The 19,781-nt window shown below is 32.5% G+C and overlaps 2 protein-coding genes and 1 long non-coding RNA gene across 3 annotated transcripts; 1 reads left to right on the forward strand and 2 right to left on the reverse strand.

Annotated features, from left to right (window-relative positions):
* The first annotated feature begins 476 nt into the window (after positions 1–476).
* On the forward strand, positions 477–1,337 carry LOC111368394. Its single transcript, XR_002697976.1, has 2 exons — positions 477–810; positions 965–1,337. It is a non-coding gene; the product is annotated as an uncharacterized LOC111368394 (long non-coding RNA).
* Positions 1,338–8,105: 6,768 nt separating this feature from the next.
* On the reverse strand, positions 8,106–10,566 carry LOC111368222 (NDR1/HIN1-like protein 2). Its single transcript, XM_022989471.1, has 2 exons — positions 10,552–10,566; positions 8,106–8,456 (listed from the first exon to the last, which is right to left on the reverse strand). Exons 1-2 carry the CDS (start codon positions 10,564–10,566, stop codon positions 8,106–8,108), a joined length of 366 nt encoding a protein of 121 aa, XP_022845239.1.
* A 1,252-nt stretch (positions 10,567–11,818) lies between these two features.
* LOC111368224 (peroxidase 27-like) lies at positions 11,819–13,820 on the reverse strand. Its single transcript, XM_022989472.1, has 5 exons — positions 13,757–13,820; positions 13,450–13,622; positions 13,236–13,377; positions 12,947–13,180; positions 11,819–12,305 (listed from the first exon to the last, which is right to left on the reverse strand). The coding sequence occupies exons 1-5, from the start codon at positions 13,818–13,820 to the stop codon at positions 11,899–11,901; spliced, it is 1,020 nt and encodes a 339-aa protein (XP_022845240.1). The 3' UTR covers positions 11,819–11,898.
* Between the last annotated feature and the right edge of the window lie 5,961 nt (positions 13,821–19,781).

Raw genomic sequence — 19,781 nt, forward strand, 5'->3', positions numbered from 1 at the left:
ATTAACGTATCTAATAATGTGGGTCCCAAAATTAAATATCCAAAGCATGTGAGTTTATCTACACAAAGGTATAGAAACTTTAGTTTAATGGGCCACTTTCCTATTCGGCCGACATACGTACATTCCCTAGATACATTTTGTATACTTATACCTATACTATATAGTATGCACATAGTAGAATACGAGACTTTTTAGGGTTTTATATAAATGACAGTCAAGTAATGATAAATTGAATTGTATAAAACATTATGAGCGAAAAAAATAAAAATAGAAGGATCATACAATAAATGACATGTTAGATTGATGGACTCGACGATGCTACACAATTAAAAAATATATATTTATCTTTTCAATAATGATATTTAAGTCAATATAGCATACAAACATTTGGAGGAGGGATATGACATGACATCTAATTATAAAATATAGTCTGGGAAACTTAAAGACGAGATGTAGGGAGCAAAGAAGTATTAAAAAAAAGAATAATGCTGGGAGTACAGAATGATTTTTACAGAGGTTTTACAGAAACTTGAAAACAAAAAGAAACGAACAAAACGTGAGATAAATTGGGGACCCGCATTACATTTCCCCATCTCCACCCAAATAATCCAATTTCACCTAGAGTCTAGAGACTACGCCCATCTTCTCACCCATTGTCTCCATCGCAAGCTAACCAATCGATGCCACACCTCCGACCAGACTGAAAACCCTGAAGCCCATTTTTCCACCGAAAGAGAGATAAATGGCACCTTGAGATTTAGAGGCTTGATGGGGTTGAGACGATGGTAGAAAGAGGGTCGAGTTAACGAGGTGAGCAAGTCTTCATCATCTCTGTTTCGGGATAGCCAACTCCACAATTGCCAAAATTGCAGGGAAATTCAGTGGGGAAAGCACAACTCTGAAATTGACTTAGTTTTTTTATTTTTATTTTATTTTTTTTTAAATTTCTCCTTCTCCATCACAGATTCTCAATCAAGCAAGAAAATGCAAAAAGATTAAAAATGAAGAAATTGTTTCCATGGGTATTGTAGAAAACAGGGAAGTTCTGATTCTGTGCTGGATATTGAAGGCTTCTAGGTGGGCTCGTTCCGGCCACCGTCGCTTGGCTTGTGTTTTGACAGTTGAAAAACAGGCTAGTAAATAAGGTCCAATGGCTTGTTGTTCTTAATCCCAAACGACGTGACTTGTACTTCCAGTTTTCTTCATCATTTTCCCTTTTTCAATAGTGGACAACTCATTCTGTCAAACATCTATGAATATCATTCTAGAAGCCTAGCACGATTGTAAAAAAAAAAAAAAAAGGGATCTTTTAATTTCACTGGTCAAAGTTGAACGTACATTGCATGTTATTTCAAAATACTTTATAAGTTATGTAAAAGTAATATTTGGTATCAATTTATTGAAGGATTTGATGAGTCTCGAACGAATTATAAAAATAAAATTTAGCATAGAAATTTAAGATAATAAAATTGTACTCTCAAAACTCAATTTTTATGATTCAAATTTTTTGTAATGATGAAATACTATAACTGAGCAATATTTTTATATTACATTTGATTCATAAAAGTTAATTGTTAATACATGAATTTAAATATTTATTAAAATTTCTAGATCCATGAATATAAATGAATTCATCTATAATAACTCTAGATTTATATAATTCAATATTTATCAAGTGAAAATTCATTGAATCTAGATTAATGTGAGTGTTAATTAATTGATAATTAACAACACAAATTCATAAACGACAATAATTACGTAATATTTATTATATATCGAAAAACGAAAAGTAAAGTATTATTGAAATAATTGAATTGTAGGAGAGTTAAAATCGTCCAAAGAATCATTCTCCCTTGATATAATACTTTAATATATTATAGATGTATTAATATGTGACTCAAATTTAATTGGATGTTTGTGGATTGGATAAAAAAAAGTGTTAAAAAAGTCAGTATATGATTTGGGAGATTTTGGGACAGAGATTTGGAATCAAGTTGGACCTGAAACAAGGTACCAGAGCGCTATGCTACTGTCTTCTTACCGCTTGTTTTGACTAGGATGGTGGTTGTTGGGGTAGGGTCCGTTTTGTTGCCTCTAATAACTCTGTGCATAGTTAATCTCTACAGGCTAACCATTGTAAGTAGAAGCTAAAAAGCAACTGACAGTGATATGATATGCCACATAACCTGCGTAAAACGAAGCTAGTTGTTGTACCATAATTACTAATTGAGTTAACTCACAAAATTTCTTCGTTATTACTTCCACCTGTGCTGTTAACACCCTCACTGCATCTATGTTATGCATCCCCACAGTTTTCTTTGGAACTTTCATGATGGTTGGATAATTGGCTTGATTCTCGACAATCATCTCATACAGGTTGAGTGCATCGTAGATTTCTAATGTCATACCCGTTAAAACATCTATCATGTTACGAAATTCAGGACGTAGTCCATTGTAGAAGAGATACACATGCGCCTGCTTAGGAATGTTAAGATTTGGACACTTCCTAAATATGCTCTTAAACCTTTCCCATGCATCCAAATTTGTCTCAAAATCCATCTATTTGAAAGAATAGACTTCGTTTTGGATTTGGTGGACTGGAGACGATAGCAAGAATTTCATGGTTAATTTTTGCTTCATGTGATTCCTTGATACAATACTCCTGGTAGATAGGGAATATAGTCATGCTTTTGCACCCTCCTTCATTGTATAAGGGAATAGGCGATTTCGAAAGACATCTAATGACATCCTCTCGTGGCTAATAACTTTGCACAATATTAGAAAAGCTTGTATGTATTCGTGAGAGTTTCTATAGCATTCCCGAAAAACTTGATGTTATGATGATTCTAGAAGAGATTGATACATCGAGGTCTAAGCTGAAAGTTTACCTATCTAAAGGTTGGGTAGATAATAGGCGATTACACTTGTACTAGCGCTGGATTTACATAATCTCCTACTAATATTAGGCCATCGTTGCGATCGGTCTTTGCTGAACTGGAGGTGCTACTTGAATTGGATCCTGAAATGCATCTTGAATCTGATTCTGATTTTCAGCCATTACACTTGCTTTTTTCTCTATTTCTTCTACATTGTTTGAAAGTCCTTTCAATATCGAGATCTAGTGAAACTAGCTAGATATCTTTTGGATCTTGCATAAACCGATGTCACCCTAAGAGAAGTGAAACAAGAAGAAATCAGGTAGTATAATGAATAGCCTAGAACAAAAAAAGAAATCGAAAAAATCAAATTTAATATCAATTAATAACTAAAATTAAAATCGTTATTCCACGACAACGGCACAAAAACTTGGTCGAACAAAATTCGCAAGTATATGAGATTGTCGGCAAGTACTTGCTTTCACTATTTTTTCATCAAATAATGAGTTTTACCTAATAAACACAATATAAAATAAATTAGGCAATATTTCATCAAAAAAACCTACAAAAAATCTTTTTTTAAAGTCTCAAATAAATGTATAAAATACATTTATCATTGTGATTACTACTTCATGCCGTGTCATGTAATTTCATCCTTAGTTCCTAACATCATGAATGTTTTCTTGATTCTTGTTACCATATTCATGCCATAAATTTCTTATGCTCATTGGCATTGTTATCGATTGTCTTAAAAGTATGTTAGTGCAAGTCCAAACTCTACTGCTTCGAAAAGCTACGCATTGGCAGTAAAAGGTAAATTAAGCAATCAAATACTAAGTTTATCGCTTAATGTACGATTAGGCTTGTTTAGACACGCTTTATTAATTTTTATCTTTTCCCGGGGCACACTTTATTAATTTTTTATTTATCATGTGAAATGTCACAAATGTGATAAGTTGTATATGTTTGAAGAAGTTGCAATGTTTAGCCCTCTTTATTGTTGAAATTGACTTCAATTATGAAACCAATTAAGTTGGTATATGTTTTGAAAGCATTGATTTAATTTGGATGATCAAAATTAATTAGATTAAAGTACGTTATATGCAAGTTGCCTACCATTACTTTGAAAGTACATAGACTTTCACAAAGCACTCGATACGGATATTATGAATTGAACTCTGAAAGAGTTGATGAACTCTCATTTCAAGTATAACCCAAGAATGGGGGAGGGTTAAACTTAATGCTTGTGAACTTGAAATAGAAAGTTCAAAACTTGTGGATGCAACATTAATAAATTGCATATGTATTCCTAATTGAGGAATTATGGGGATAACTCAGTTTAATAGTTACATTTGCTTCTATATTATAATCACAGAACGATATTTATGAAGGTGGAAAGATAGAAAACCCTTATACTAATTATAAAGATGATATAAAATAAGTCTAAAGTAGATGAAATAGGTTGTAAAGCCGATTATGGCTTTTGTTTAGACATACAAGAACAATTGGAATATATGAAGAATATTCATAAAGTTCAAATGCATGATAATGTTTCAATGATGATATTGAATACCCATGATTCTGAAATCCACTAGTAAAAGTAATTGACTAATGTAGTGTGTGATAGAAATCCTCCAACAGTGTTTGGAAATTGATAAAGTTTTAGATAAAGCTAATGAGGTATATAGTTTCATGAGAGAATTTTTTAGTGGCAACAATTTGTATCTATCAAATGAATCGATCATTGGCTAGCAATATTTGAAGCTAGTAAGTCACATGTAATGGCAGGTCTAAACGTAAAAGTCATAGACATAATACCATTAAACAGATGATCTCAGTTGTGCAAACTCGTGGTATCGTTAAGAGATTTACCGAGAGATTAAGTATACTGCATATCGAAAGGAATGAGATTGAAGCCTACAACATTAGAGTCCTTGTAATGGTAACCCTACCTTGTTGATTAGAGATCCCAAAATCTTTGTTCAAATGGACAACTAAGTTATGAGGATTTTACAAAGCACTAAGGAAAATAATTTCCCAACTCATTCCTATGATATTAAAGTGTTTTCTGCAGAGTTGCAAGAGGTTAAAATAATCTTTTAATGATTCCTATATCTTGATTAAGTCAAGTGGATTAGGGCAGAATACTCTTAATAGGAGGTCACCAATGTGAGTGTGAAGTGGGGCCGCTTCAATGAGAATTATTCAAGGTTTAAATTCTCTAAACACTAGTAGAGCCAAGAAGGGTTCAGGGCCAAAATTAACCAAGTCATGAGAACCATGAATGGTTTAGGGAAGACATTGTTTGAGTATCGTTATCATGGCTTACACTAAAGGTTAAATTTCAAGACATCACGTTCACCAATTAGCCGAGTAAGTCCGATAATATTTTACTAAGGAAGGTTCAAGGGCAGAAGCTACCATCCCTGATGCAGTGTTTTTCCGCACTTTCTCTACTAGTGTCTGCATTATCATTTGTATTGATTTTCATTCATGTGAGGGATTGTTGGAATTTTGTTGGAAATTTTGTATTATTTGGTGAATGAAAAATTAAGCTAAATTTAAATCATTTAAATACGTGAATTACTGAAAAAGTGCGTAAAATATTATGGAATTTCGAGAAATTATTTTACTAAAAATGTGTCTTTCTATATGAAAGATTATGACTTTTGGCATTATCATTTTTCAAGAAACGTGTCTCTTTAAATATAGAGACTAATTCCAATAGTTGTGTCTCTTTCATAGGTTGTCTCTTTTGAGATAAATATTTTCAACATCTATATATTGACCCCATATGTTTGGATTTAATCATTCAGGAATTTTAATTCATTCCATAATTTCATATTATTCATTTCATGTCAAGTTACTTAAAATACTTTGTAGAAATGGTTATGTCTTGCTTCAAAGTCATGTTTATGGTAGAAAGAGAATTTCGTTCGAGTTCGCTGGTCGAAATCATTTGGAGTGCTCCTATGGCTTGACGTGGTCATTATATATTGGGAAATGATTGCTGAAAAACCGTTAGCACCGATGCGGGGCAAATTCATCTTACGGACCAAGTGGCAAACACTTGTCTCGACCAAAAATTCATCACTTGCATATTTATTACTTAATTTTCTGATTTCTCTTAATTATGGTTTGATTTCAGAAAATGATTATCATTATTTACATGTTTGTTTTGCAATGTTTGATTCAAAGAATAACTTGCTTTCGTTAAAGAATCGAAAGAGATGAATCCATATTCATGCATTCGGATTCGATAATTATTATTGTTTTGCTTCTCAAATTCTATTTCGGTAAGTCAAAATTACGTTTCGATTTCACGCAAATAAATTGTATGCTATTGTGATTATAATATGCACACAATCAATGTATTCCCCAACAAAGTTGTCACTCTATATAGAGAAAAGTAATGAAATGACATAATATTTGAGTAGAGATAAGTATCATTTATTCCTTTTTCTTTTTTCTTGAAAACTCTTCCTTCAAAGTTCTTGCTTAAAGTTCAAAAAGTGCTTGAATTGGCAAGGTAATATAAAATATACATGAACTTTTTGACACTTAACTTTTTGAATCTTGTTGGATTTGATTTGATGATGATGATAATAATAGCACCTATTTTTTTATTAAAGTTTCTGATAACTTAATTATTGATGATAAAATCTAAAATCCATAGTTTCCTCTAATTTTCTTAACGAATTAAAAAAAAAAGTTAGGTCAACCTTGGATATGGGCTGGATTGACCCCAACTTCATTTTCAACAACATATCTAATGAAATAATAAATTATCCACATATTTCTATTGATGTGTAAATTAAACCTTTTATTTTCCGAACAAACGGAAACTTAAACAGGAGGGGACCGTATGCATATAGCTATACTATTATCGCCACTTTTGAAGTCATGACATGGCTATGAGCGTCAACATTCAATGGCTCTCATAGAGCTAAGTAGCATCACCCTATTCTTTTCTTCTCATGTGCTTCCAACCCAATTGAAGAAAGAAATTTTTCAAACATTCAATGAAGACACTGTCAGAACAAAAGTAATATGAGATGGCGCCCTTGTCCCTGGCCCTGAGTCGGGACAGGGGGTTTTATCCAATATATAAATAAATAAATAAAAAGGGTTGAACCGCAACTTTGAGGACTCCCATCGCCTCACCCCTAAGCATCGTGAGGGAGGTAAATAACGGGAAGTGCCCCAACAGGTCAGGGAACAAGAGCTTGCCTATGCACAAGTGCCCATAAAAAGTCCAATTTCATATCTCAGAAATCGAATCCTCACACTGCGGCTGTCAACAAGGCTAAAACTACCTCACTCATGTCCTTTGCACCATTGGGTTATGCCTCGGGGGGCGGGTTTTATCCAATATGATATGTAATACTTTTGCTAAAGCAAGAAAGATAGAGGTTATGTTGAGTCAAACTTTTCCTTTTTCGTGTCATCTTATTTTGCTATTACTCGTTATTTTAACTTGTATGGGACTTAACCAATATGCCACTCAAAGCTATACATTAGCAAGTTATAGTCTCCGTGTGGCTCCCATTTTTTTTCAAAACTCATTTTCAACCACACAATTTTGCATAAAATAATTTTATGGGTAAATCGAAAACTTTCCTTTTTTTTAAATAACACATTCTTAAAAAAATCACTATTCCAAAATATATTTTTTACAAAAATGGGGCTAAATAGGGGGCATATTCTGTCAAACTGTGGAAAAATCTTGCAATTCGTCTGAAAAAACTTAAATTGTTAGATAGCATATTCCTTTTTCGTCATATCCGTGACACAAAATTTTTACAGTTGTCTGAAAATTTTTATTTTAAACATTTGCACTCTACTAGACTACTATTATACGACATTCGTATTCACTCAGTGAATAATAATATCATTTCTGAATAGTTGAGCGTCATGTTTTTCGGTTCCTGATTAACATTAGAAAAAATGAAAATAAAACAAAGACAATTTTCAAAGTTTGATTTCACGACTATTTCAGTATTTACTCAACTTGATGACTAGCGAAACTCAATTTCACACTCTACAACCTGGTTGGCTTCAATATCTGGTGCAGCTTCACATCACATCATTCCCAACTGATAAACTCTCATTGAAACTGGTTTTCATACTGGTAAAATATGCTTCACATCCTATCTGATGCTCCTTTGTTTTCCGCCAGAATATCTTAAACTTGACTGCAGTTTCCACCTCCACTTTAAAATCTATACTTCAACCTCTTAGTCCTTGCTGAAAATTTCGGTGGACCACGGCTGAGTCAGCTTTAATAGTTATTTTCCATGAAGTATCGTTCTTGTGTCCTTGATAAAATGGTGGTGTAGAACTTGTCCCAACAAAGACATCTTTGAAAAATAAACTCAAGGAGATCCCGTCATAGTATATGCTAATACCTTTGTTAGGATTCGAGATTTTGAAATCGAAAAGTATTAGAGAAGAGTTTCCAACAGAAGAATTCTCAGAATTTAGAGAAGGAAAGTATATGTTTACAATGGTAAAAGATGGATTTCTTGGGATTAGACAGCGCCATATAACTACAGAAACCAAACTTAACACTACTATCACCTGAAAAAACCAGCAGTAGATGCCGAAGTTAGCTTCACAAATTTTTTGGCGAACCATTTGTACTTGTAGTGTAACAAAATGAAATCTCAAAGAAACTGATTCAAAATTTAAATTCAGGGTTCTGGATCATGAAAAGAGAGAGATTTGAAAAGGCATGTTCATGACTGGAAGTTGGCAAGACATATATGCTTGTGGTTACGCTATTTTATAGATGAATAGTTTGTGCACTGAAAATTTTCTAATACAAAAAAAATAATAATAAATAAATAAAAATTATGAAAAAAGTTCGCATGTTTATACCTAAGTCGAAAAGAAAGTAAGCCGCATTGGATCAAGTTATACAACAGGTTGGACGGTTTGCTTTATTGGTCGTAAAAAGTGTTAACTAATTCAATCATGCTACATAGTCCAACTCAATGATAGAATTTTTTTTCCAGACAACACATTGTTGGGAATCTACTTATACATGCACAGCGGAATTTAAAATAATTTTCGATTCCCACCAAGAATCGCCTTTGTGTTTAGATAGAAATTGTGATAAGATTGTACCTTTTCCAGATCTGCAATCCTTTTGCTTTTCTTTTCGTTCCACAACTTTGATTCGCCACCACAGCTGTCCAATTGTCCAGCCTCCAACGGTGATCCACACAGAGAATATGATTGCAGCCTCTAGGGTTTTTTTTCTTGTGCCAGCAAGAATAATGAAAACACATATGGACCTCAAACCCTAGTTATGTATTTATATAAACCCAAACAGGCTCGACCCGGTCCGGTCCAATAATTAATTAATCCAATTAATTAATTCGAAAATATAAATAACAAATCCAATTAATTAATTTATCCAACGATTGTTAAATTAACCAATTGGCAATTTGCAATCTTCCAATTCTCTTTTGTGTGTGACCCATTAGGTTCCCGACCACGATGTCTAACGACGTGAAATATTATTTTGATCTAATCAAAATTGATAAATTAAAACCCCCCTTTTAATTTATCGTTAATTCACATTCGCCGTCCCTGATTGACATTTAGCAATGTGTCAGGGCAATACATGTGACGGGAAATGTCACGTGGTATGACAAAATCAAATTCGTTCGTTTACCGTGAAACTATAATCCATTCGTCAATATGATCCGATCAATTACGAGATATGGAATTGTGTCAATCTCGATCATCGATCATATCTTTCATTCCACTATTAAGTCAATATAAGTCGAAAACTCCTTTTCGACTTATGGGTACACCTTGGCTAAGGATTTCATCATCGACTTAATTGAATGAAACGCAGATCATAATCTCCTACTATCTAAGAGTGACGAATCCTTTACTGATCAATCACAACCTTCATACGATTCTTGACATACCCGAACGATATCGTATTAGCGGCCCTATTCAGAGCAACATTCAACACCGCCAAAGTATGACTATCTTCATATAAGGTACTATGACGACCTCAAGTCAAAGGACCAATTCCACTACCGAACGTTAGAGATTAATCACTGACACTCAGATAGTTATCCATGTGGAATCTCTCGACGGGTCTCCAATGTTTTGTTCTATAACAAAAACATCCACGTGTTCATTTAAGTGTCACCACACTTTAACTTGTGAGATCAGTTACTTACTTCACAAGTAAGAAATACCACACGTGATGGTCTATCCGTAATAACGATATCCGTATCTCGTTATTACTTACGACCACGGATGATTTAAGATTCAATCAGATGTAATTTGTATCTCACAATCACAACTCCTTGTGATCAACAAATTACAAATATTTGAATCTACGGACTCTATTATTTATTTAATTGTCTATTAATTAAATAATAGATCTGTCATTTAATTGCATTAATTATATATAAAAGTATTTATGTCCAAAGTTGATTGGACCTAGGGCATAATACTTACACACATGACAATTTTTCATTAAAAATCGGAAAAAGGCATCACAAAAACACTCAATCACAAACTGTCAAGTCTGCCTATTTTTTATCCCTATTTTTTCTCCCTATTTGAGTAGCATTTTCTAACTAATTTAAGCTCGGGGCAAATAGTGGTCGACAACGACCGCATGATCGGAGCCCTGATTCTATACCACAACCAAATCCATTCTTCCATATTGCGATTTGTGCAGTGTGATTGATATATATGGTGATTATCTCTTGCGCCAATTTTATCCATTCTCCATTGAAGTATTGTAATAATCAACAATTTTGTGCCACTAAGACAGTCAAGTATCAATAAAAATTTCTTACAGTTTGGGTAATTTCAAATTTGCGATCTTAATTTTGGAATTCGTGGTAGAATCAAGAAATTATTTCCATATCGACTATATCAAAATGGGGAAAGGTCTTGAGGACCCATTTGCATGAAAGACAGATTAGAAACCATTTGCATTAAGGAACGACACTTCCAAGAATAGATTAATAGCAGCTGAAAAGCATAGCTGAAAATTAATTGGTTTATTGAAAAATATACTTGGACAAAAGGCTATGATCCACTTCATTAAAGTAGCTTTTTGATCAATTCATAAGCATCTTCTGCCTTCTGAGTGAAGCAATCGAGTCAACATTACGTAGCTTAAGTATTTGATTTTCAATATGCCTTTTTTCTTATGCAAAAAAAAAAAAAAAAAAAAAAAAAAATTTAAAAAAAAAAAAAAAAAAAAAAAAAAAAAAATTCTAGAGAAAATTGCAGGGAAGGTCCCAAACCTTTCAATTTTCTCCAAAATACCCCCTTAACCTTTTATTTTTGCGGCCGTAGTTCCAAACCTTTCACTTTAACGGCAGCGAGAGTCCATAAGACATATTTCATCTAATATTCCGTTAGTCAACCATGAAATTAGATGTTTGACTCAAATTGACAAATTAAATTAGGAGTACAAATAATAAATTTAAATTTTCTATAATAAAACAATTAAAATAATTAAATAAAAACAAAATCAAAGTGAACTTTCTCTTCCCAAACCCCACCCACAAAATTCAAAACCAGAAAATGTTGGTGTCCACTTGGTTAGCAACGGAGCTCATTTTTTACTTCACGAGAAGTACTCGAGTACACATCTAAAGCGATAGCCACAGAGGAATCATTGAACTATAAATTCGACTATTCTACTATGCCAGTATCGTCACATCAAAAAATTTGAAGGATAAACATAAAAATTAAAAAGTTGTTAATTATACGATAGTAATCTTCTTATCCTGAGGAAAAAAGATAGATTAAGTGCATGGTGTATGCACTTTTACACACTCATCAACATGGAAACACCGGCCTACATTAATTATTCCAAGTGGAGAAATCCTCGACCATTATATCTACATTGAAAAGAAAAATAAGTACAGTGTGTATATGTCTCTTTTTAGATGACCATGCACATGTAGTTGTGCTTAATTTACTTTCTTCAAAATAACTTTTAATCACAACCAAACATGCTCATGTGTTCTTAGTAAACCTTAGTACACACACTTCTGATTTCACCTTCTTTATCAGTAAGCACATTAATTCTGCCCATTTTCACCATCGACTCCCCAAAGTCTTCGAAGAACGTAGATCCATGAGATAGAGCTTGAAATTTGAGATATGCTTTTGTTTCAATGTCATCTAGTAGAGCTACGTCTGACTCGAAAAGCCCTCTTCTTTTCGCCACAAGTCTGAAATAAGACTCATCGAAGGTCTCGTAACTTCCGGGATCCATTTCCACTATTGAGTTCTGGTCTCGAGGCTTGCATTTCATCTTAAGTTTTTTTACGTACTTACTATCCAAACTGGGGTCGGTATCAAACCTTCCAGTGAAATTGTAGAGATGGTGGTGGAAGGATGAGCAATGAGAAATCCCAATTGTATGTCCACCTAAATTAAAGGTAAAGTTTATGTTCGAACAAATTTCTACTGTGTTTTTGTCCTTCGAGATTGTAACATAATCCTATATTTCTTAACTTTAGAAAATGCAACTAAAAAGTCAAAAGTCAAAAATTATTTTCTGAAAGTTTTTATCTCACTAGAAGAATTGTTAGATGAAGTTGATGTAAGTACCCCTTCATCATAAATTAAGCTCTTCTACGAGAAGAAAAAGAAAAAAAATCTTTCATATATATATATATATATATATTTATTTTTTAATGATGGGGGAACCCGTAGCTGCTATCCTTCCGGTGCGTACTGGGTAAACCCTCAAACTGAAACAATAGCCTGCAAATCATGTCAGTAAGGTAAACTGTACGAGGCAAACCCTGTGCGACAAACTCTACCAAGAAAGTGTTGGTATGAAAAATCGAACTCGTGACCAAAGGTCTCCGTACTCACCTACTCTACCAACTCGGCCACATCATGAGGGTAAAAAAAAAAAAAAAAAAAAAAAAAGTTTTTTAATTGTCCCTTAGTCAAATTGCTTAAGCAACCCTCACTTTTGCGACTAGTGCAACATAATTTTATATTTAATTTGTTCGGCCTAAATTTACACGTGGAATATGTAGAAGTGGGCATCAAAATACCTGATAAGACTACGAGGTCCTTGACACTTAAACCGCGCTTCTTAAACCCTTTCTTTAAAGTACTAATGTTTGAAAAGGGTGCTAACAATTTATGTAGGGCTTCGCTCTTAATCGATACTCTTCCATCTCTTCGTCCAGTTTCGACTTCCCAGAATGGCCCTTTAACCTGATAAACATAGAATTCAATTATAACCCTGAATATATCTTCATTATCTAATTGAATTTTTTCATATACTCAAAGTTACCGCTACTGTTACATCCCTAGCTACTAGGGCTAGTATGTCAGCACATGAAACGACACCGGGGCACACTTTCTCTGCTGCAGCCTTCGCTTGATCTATAATTTCAAATCCTCTTAAACTTAAATATGAGTCAGCATCCTTCTCATATTTTTTTGCTGGAGACTCCAACAACACTGATCCATCACAGCCCTGCATATAAGTTAATAGAAATATAATACTTACCGAGCCAGTAACATGGAAGCATAAATTTTGGTAACGTACTCTAACAAAACAATCGTGAAAATGCATTCTTAACAATGGAGGTGCAAGAGTTGGCGATATAGAGATGACTTGGTCTACAATCTCTTTAACTAAGGGTTCAAGATCTGGGCATGTTTCCTGGTAATACCCTACTTTCAGACTTTGTCCATTTGCAACAATATTGAAAGCAAAAGCTAGGGTAATTAATTGAAAAAATAAGGTGCTTATTGAAGCCATGCAGTACTATGAAGTATGAAGTGTTAACTTCTTGTATTTTGGTACTGAAATTAGGTAAAGTAATTGCATCGTTTTATCGTAAGCCATCTACCAAAACCCTTTGAATCTGTCAGTGCATGGCTCTCTCTGATGTGATTCTTCTTAAGGTTTATCATTATCTATCATTTTTTTGAATAAATCTGATTGGTATTTTTGAACAAATAATTAATTGACCAAACAGTTGGGACCCACGTGGTGATGAAAGAAGATGACGATTTATTTGGGTCTGAAGTAAAATAAGTAAATTTTGACCTACATATTAATTTATTGATTAAAGTTGGAAAAAAAAATTATTTTATTAATTTTGAAAGTAAATTTTATTGCATAGGACTTGGCAAATGAAAATCCAGAGAAATAATGTTATCTAGCACCAGTGGTACTTAAATATCAGTTTATATGACATTATATGATAGATTAAATTAAATGTGAAATTATGCATTTTATTTAACTAAACTTGTAATTTAATAATACTAATACTGTCATATAACTAGTATTAACCTCCAGTGATGCTAACTAGCACTACTCAATGTAGATATGTAATGTGTTGGCTTGACTTAGTCAGTGTGTGCCCGAGCAATTGTTAAGAGTCAAAATAAGTAAACTTCTATTTGTACCATTAAGCTTAGTCAAATAAGCTTAATGAAAATATCCTTAAATATCCTTAAACTTCTATTTTTGTTTAATGAAACAATTCACAAAAATCCTTAAAAAAAATTTATTAATTAAATATTTAGCCATTGCTTGATTGTCATTATTTAGCAAAAACAAGATTTTGAATAGTGAATTTTGAAGAATGTGTGGTTAAAAAGTAGGAAACAATTTTGCATTTATATACAAAATATTTTACTGTGTGAATTTATAATTGAAAATGAGTTTAAAGAATAAAGAATTTTAAAATAATTATTGTCAAATAGGGGCTTACTTTTGTCGCTTTTTTATTCTCAAACTACTGTATTATTAATATTTTATTTTTAAATTTTTTTACAATAAATTTTGTATACACATATTCAACCACCCTATTTCCACCCTCATTATTGTCACTACCATCACCATGGCCGCCGTCAATTGTAACACAATATGATCTACACATTTTGGTGCATTTATCAATCATCATCATGACAGTCGACACCAACACTACTAGTAATGTTCAATGTTATACCATTATTGCCGGTCCCACCACTTTAGCATTAATTGTTATACTACTTTTAATCCCACCGCTTAAAATATTTATTGTTACACCACTATCGTTGCCCCATCATTGTCGTTACCTTAATTATTATCCTACCATTTGCACAACCAAACCACCACCGCCTCCACCATAACCACCACCCTAAACTCTAAATCACCACTACCACTAGTAGATCTACACCACTTCTCCCATCATGACATAAGCCACCACCTCCCAACCATCACCACCACATTTCAAACCTTAAATCATCCCCATGCACGACCACCTACACTATCACCACTACCACCATTTTTAGTCACCACCTAATCTCCACTCCCACAACAAACCACCAAAAATAAAATCAATCTGAGACATAAAAGTATCAGATTTGAGGTGAAAGGAGGTGGTGGAGCGGGCATTGCTAATGGTGAAAATGGTCGCGGGTGGTTCGTGAATGATGGTGGTTCCATGTCTGTCAATACCCATAATCAACGTGTCTTTTATGCGGGAGAAGGTACTAGATTCAATATTTCCTTGTTTTCTTTCTCTTCTCGAACTTCACTTTTACATTTGAAAAAAAAAATTAATACTTAAAATTCAGGATTATTAATCAAAATCAACAAAAGACGTGACTTATTCTAATCACATGCATCATATCATTATATTTTACATGTTACGTCATTGAATTGATAATATATTTATCATAATGAATTAGTCGTCTAGAGACTTGACAATTTGCCTCGAAAAAAATATGCTCAACAAAACAACTTAATTTCCAGGCAAATCCATCTAGTAAGGTTTATAGATTTCATTCACTAGAAAAATATGTTCCACAAGAATAGATGTAAAGGGATTGTTGGAAATTATATTAAGTTTCAACTTTCAAAATTATTATATTTTTAATTTTTAGTTTTGGGTTTAATTAAAATCTTAATTTGTTGTAAATGGAAAGTCCATTAAAGTTTATTGATGAATGACATTTGTACCCCTTAGCCCTAGAAATTATTATCATTGTATCTCTGATTCTTACCTATAAATATAGAGCTTTGATTTTCAATAATACAGACAAAAAGTTTATTGAGTTTTCTCTATTCTCTTTAAGTTTCTCTATTCTCTTTTCCTCTCATTTTATAACATGTTATCAACACGAAACTCTTAGAAGGTAGTAATTTTTTTCATAATCATCTATCACGTATATCAAAATTAATTTGATAATACGTGAATTTTACATATACATATGTTAAATCTGCAATACGTGATCTCATCTTTCTCGATCATTATTTTTTCTTTGTACCTCTCTTTGAATTAATTAATATTTTTTTCCTTTACATCAATCCACGTGCATTTTTATGGAAATATATTTATGTTAAATCAATTGATATGCATTAATTCATGTTCCTATACTCTCCTTATATTTAGATTAGCCTTTTACGTTTTACACATGCTTATAATTTTTTTTTTTTTAATTGGTCAACGTTCTTTGTAAGCAAGCTTCAATTTCAGATCTCTATTTTGGCTGATTCCATATATATATATATATATATATATAATTAGCAAATAACTGTACCCAACTCATCTTTTCTCTCAAATCCATTGGTTTCTATAAATTTCATGCCTTAATTGGTTAATACTAATTCAATTCTTTTAATTGCACATAATTAGAATTTCATGCCATAATATGTGAATATGTTTCTACATGTCACCAATTTTTTTTTTGTGTTTCACAGGACTCACGTTATTAATTCAAAATAATATTTTACATGTATTTGTATATTAATTAATGATGAGCAATTGGATGTATTATCATTTTTTTTATGTTTAGTTATGAAACATTACATTAAATTTATTTTTAATTGTTATTGCTCCTGAAATAGCACAACATTATAATTAATATTCCAAAAGAATATTAATCATAGAGTTATTCATTGTTGCTTCAGAAGTAGCACAACATTATAAGAATATTATTTGTTCCTGAAGAACATAAATTATAACTCTCAATATTCCAAAAGAATATTGACATATTGTACTTGAAGAAATAATAGTAAAATATAATGTGCTCCAAAAGTAGCATATGTTTCGAAAAACATATTATTTCAAATTAGTGTTTATCCCTAGAGGAAAACACATAATTTAAAGTCATGTTGATATTGACTATTTGATTAACATGTGATGATTAATCATATTCTTCGAAACTAATTGTATTTTTTTATTGTGTAGTTAAACAAATGGCAAACATTACGAAACCTGAGTTTGCTGCACTTGACATATCTGGTAAAAATTATCTGTCATGGATACTGGATACTGATATCCATCTTGTCTCAAAGGATCTGGAAGAGACAATAAAAGAAGGAAACAATGAATTCCTGCAGGATCATGCGAAAGCACTCATTTTCTTCCGTCACCATCTTCACGATGGATTAAAATTTGAATATCTCTACTAGAGATCAATCAAGGAAAAAGAAAAATTGGAGACTAATTTTGCTGATTATGATAGTCCAATTAATGTGACTCATTTGGATGTCTCCGATTTCTTTACTGATCCAAATAGAAATATTGAACATTTGGTTGGAGGTGGTGTGATAGAAGATATAGATTAATTTACTAGTATTTCTTTCGTTTTACAAATTCAGTCTGAAATGTGTTTTTACTTTTCTACACAAAAATAAAAAAAATAAAAATAAAACTCTATTATGCACCGTTTATTTCATGATATTAAGTAATGTTTACTTCTTTAAATCTAAATTCAAGTTTTTTTTTTAAATTTTGTTTATTTTGTTATATTTATAGATTCATGATGAATAGTTAAGACAGTTGCTTAATTGATAGTGCAACTACAAATACTATTTTTCAAGACAAAAAATGCTTTTTAAACTTAATATTAGTTGAAAATAATGTTACGATATCAGGTGCGTCGAATATCGTTGAAGGCTCCGGAAGAGCTTGTATTATTTTACCAAATAATACAAAATTATATATTGATGATGCACTTTATTCTAGCAAATTCAGAAGAAATTTGCTTAATTTTAAAGATATTCGCTCCAATGAATATCACATTGAGACGATGCAAGAAAATAATATTGAATATCTTTGCATCACTTCTTTTGTATCTGGCAAGAAGCAGATAAAAGAAAATTTTCATACACTCCCGTCTGGTATGTATTTTACATTTATAAAAATGGTCGAATCAAATAATGTTACGAACCAGAAATTCGTTGATTAAAAAAGTTTTATACTTTGGCATGATCGACTTGGACATCTAGGAGTCATAATGATGCGTCAAATAATAAACAACTCACATGGACATCCTTTAAAGAATCAGAAGATTCTTTTATCTAATGATTATCCATGTATAGTTTGTTCGCAAGGCAAGTTAGTCATTAGACCTTCAACTACAAAAGTCAATATTGAATCTCAAACTTTCTTGAAAAGAATACATGGAGACATATGTGGGTCAATACACCCATCATGTGGACCATTTCGTTACTTTATGGTATTAATTGATTCTTCTACAAGATGGTCACATGTTTGTCTACTTTCAACTAGGAATGTAGCATTTGCTATACCACTTGTTCAAATCATAAAATTGCGAGCACAATTCCCCGATTACTCAATCAAGACTATTCGTCTTGACAATGCTGGTAAATTTAGATCACAAGCATTTGATGATTATTGTATGTCAATTGGGATTGAAATTGAACATTCAGTTGCACATGTTCATACATAAAATGGTTTAGCGGAATCGTTTATTAAACGTCTACAACTTATTGTTAGACCATTACTTATGAAAATAAAACTCCCAACTTCTGTTTGGGGTCATGCCATATTATATGCTGCATTATTGGTTCGTATAAGACCAACTGTCTATTATCAATATTCACCTTTGCAACTTGCATTTGGTCATGAACTTGATATTTCTCACCTACGGGTTTTTGGTTATGCTGTCCAAGTTTCTATTTCACCCCCACAACGTACTAAAATGGGTCCCCAATGAAGACTTGAGATTTATGTGAGTTTTGATTTACCATCTATTATTAGATATCTTGAACCTTTAACGGGTGACTTATTTACTGCACGTTTTGCAGATTGTCATTTTGATGAAATGACTTTCCCAACTTTGGGAGGAGAAAAACTATATCCTGAAAAACAAGATAGAATTTCTTGGAATGAGACAACTCTATCTCACTTTGATCCCCGCAGCAATCAATGTGAACAAGAGATTGAAAAAATCATTCATTTGCAAAGAGTTGCAATTCAACTACCTGATGTATTTGTTGACACGAGAAAAGTGACAAAGTCATATATTCCAGCAGAAAATATTCCAGCAAAAATTAATGTCCCTGCAGGACAATCTGCTGTGGCAAATGAATCTCAAATACGCCAGAAGCGTGGTCGACCAGTTGGTTCAAAAGACCTTGTACCTCGAAAAAGAAGAGTACGGGAGAAAAATCAACCAAAAACTTAAGAAGAAATCACATTAGAAAAGATTAATCAATCAAATATTGAATGTACGGTTCCTGAAGAACCGGAGGTGTCCGAAAATAATGAGATCTCAATAAATTATATGATATCTCATAAATTATGGAAACGGAATAATATTGTTATAGACAATATTTTCGCCTTTAACATGGCTCATGATATTATGTAAAATGAGGATCCTGAACCACAGTCTGTTTAATGACTGTCGAAATAGAAATGATTGGCCAAAATGGAAAGAAGCTATACAGGCAAAATTGAATTCTTTGGAGAAACGAAAAGTGTTTGGACTAGTAGTTCGAACACCTAAAAATGTAATCCCTGTTGGATACAAATGAGTTTTTGTATGAAAGAGAAATGAGAATAATGAAATTACAAGATACAAAGCCCGACTAGTGGCTCAAGGTTTCTCCCAAAGACTGAGAATTGATTATGA

Source organism: Olea europaea, chromosome 19, assembly GCF_002742605.1.
Source record: "Olea europaea var. sylvestris chromosome 19, O_europaea_v1, whole genome shotgun sequence".
Taxonomy (NCBI): Eukaryota; Viridiplantae; Streptophyta; class Magnoliopsida; order Lamiales; family Oleaceae; genus Olea; species Olea europaea.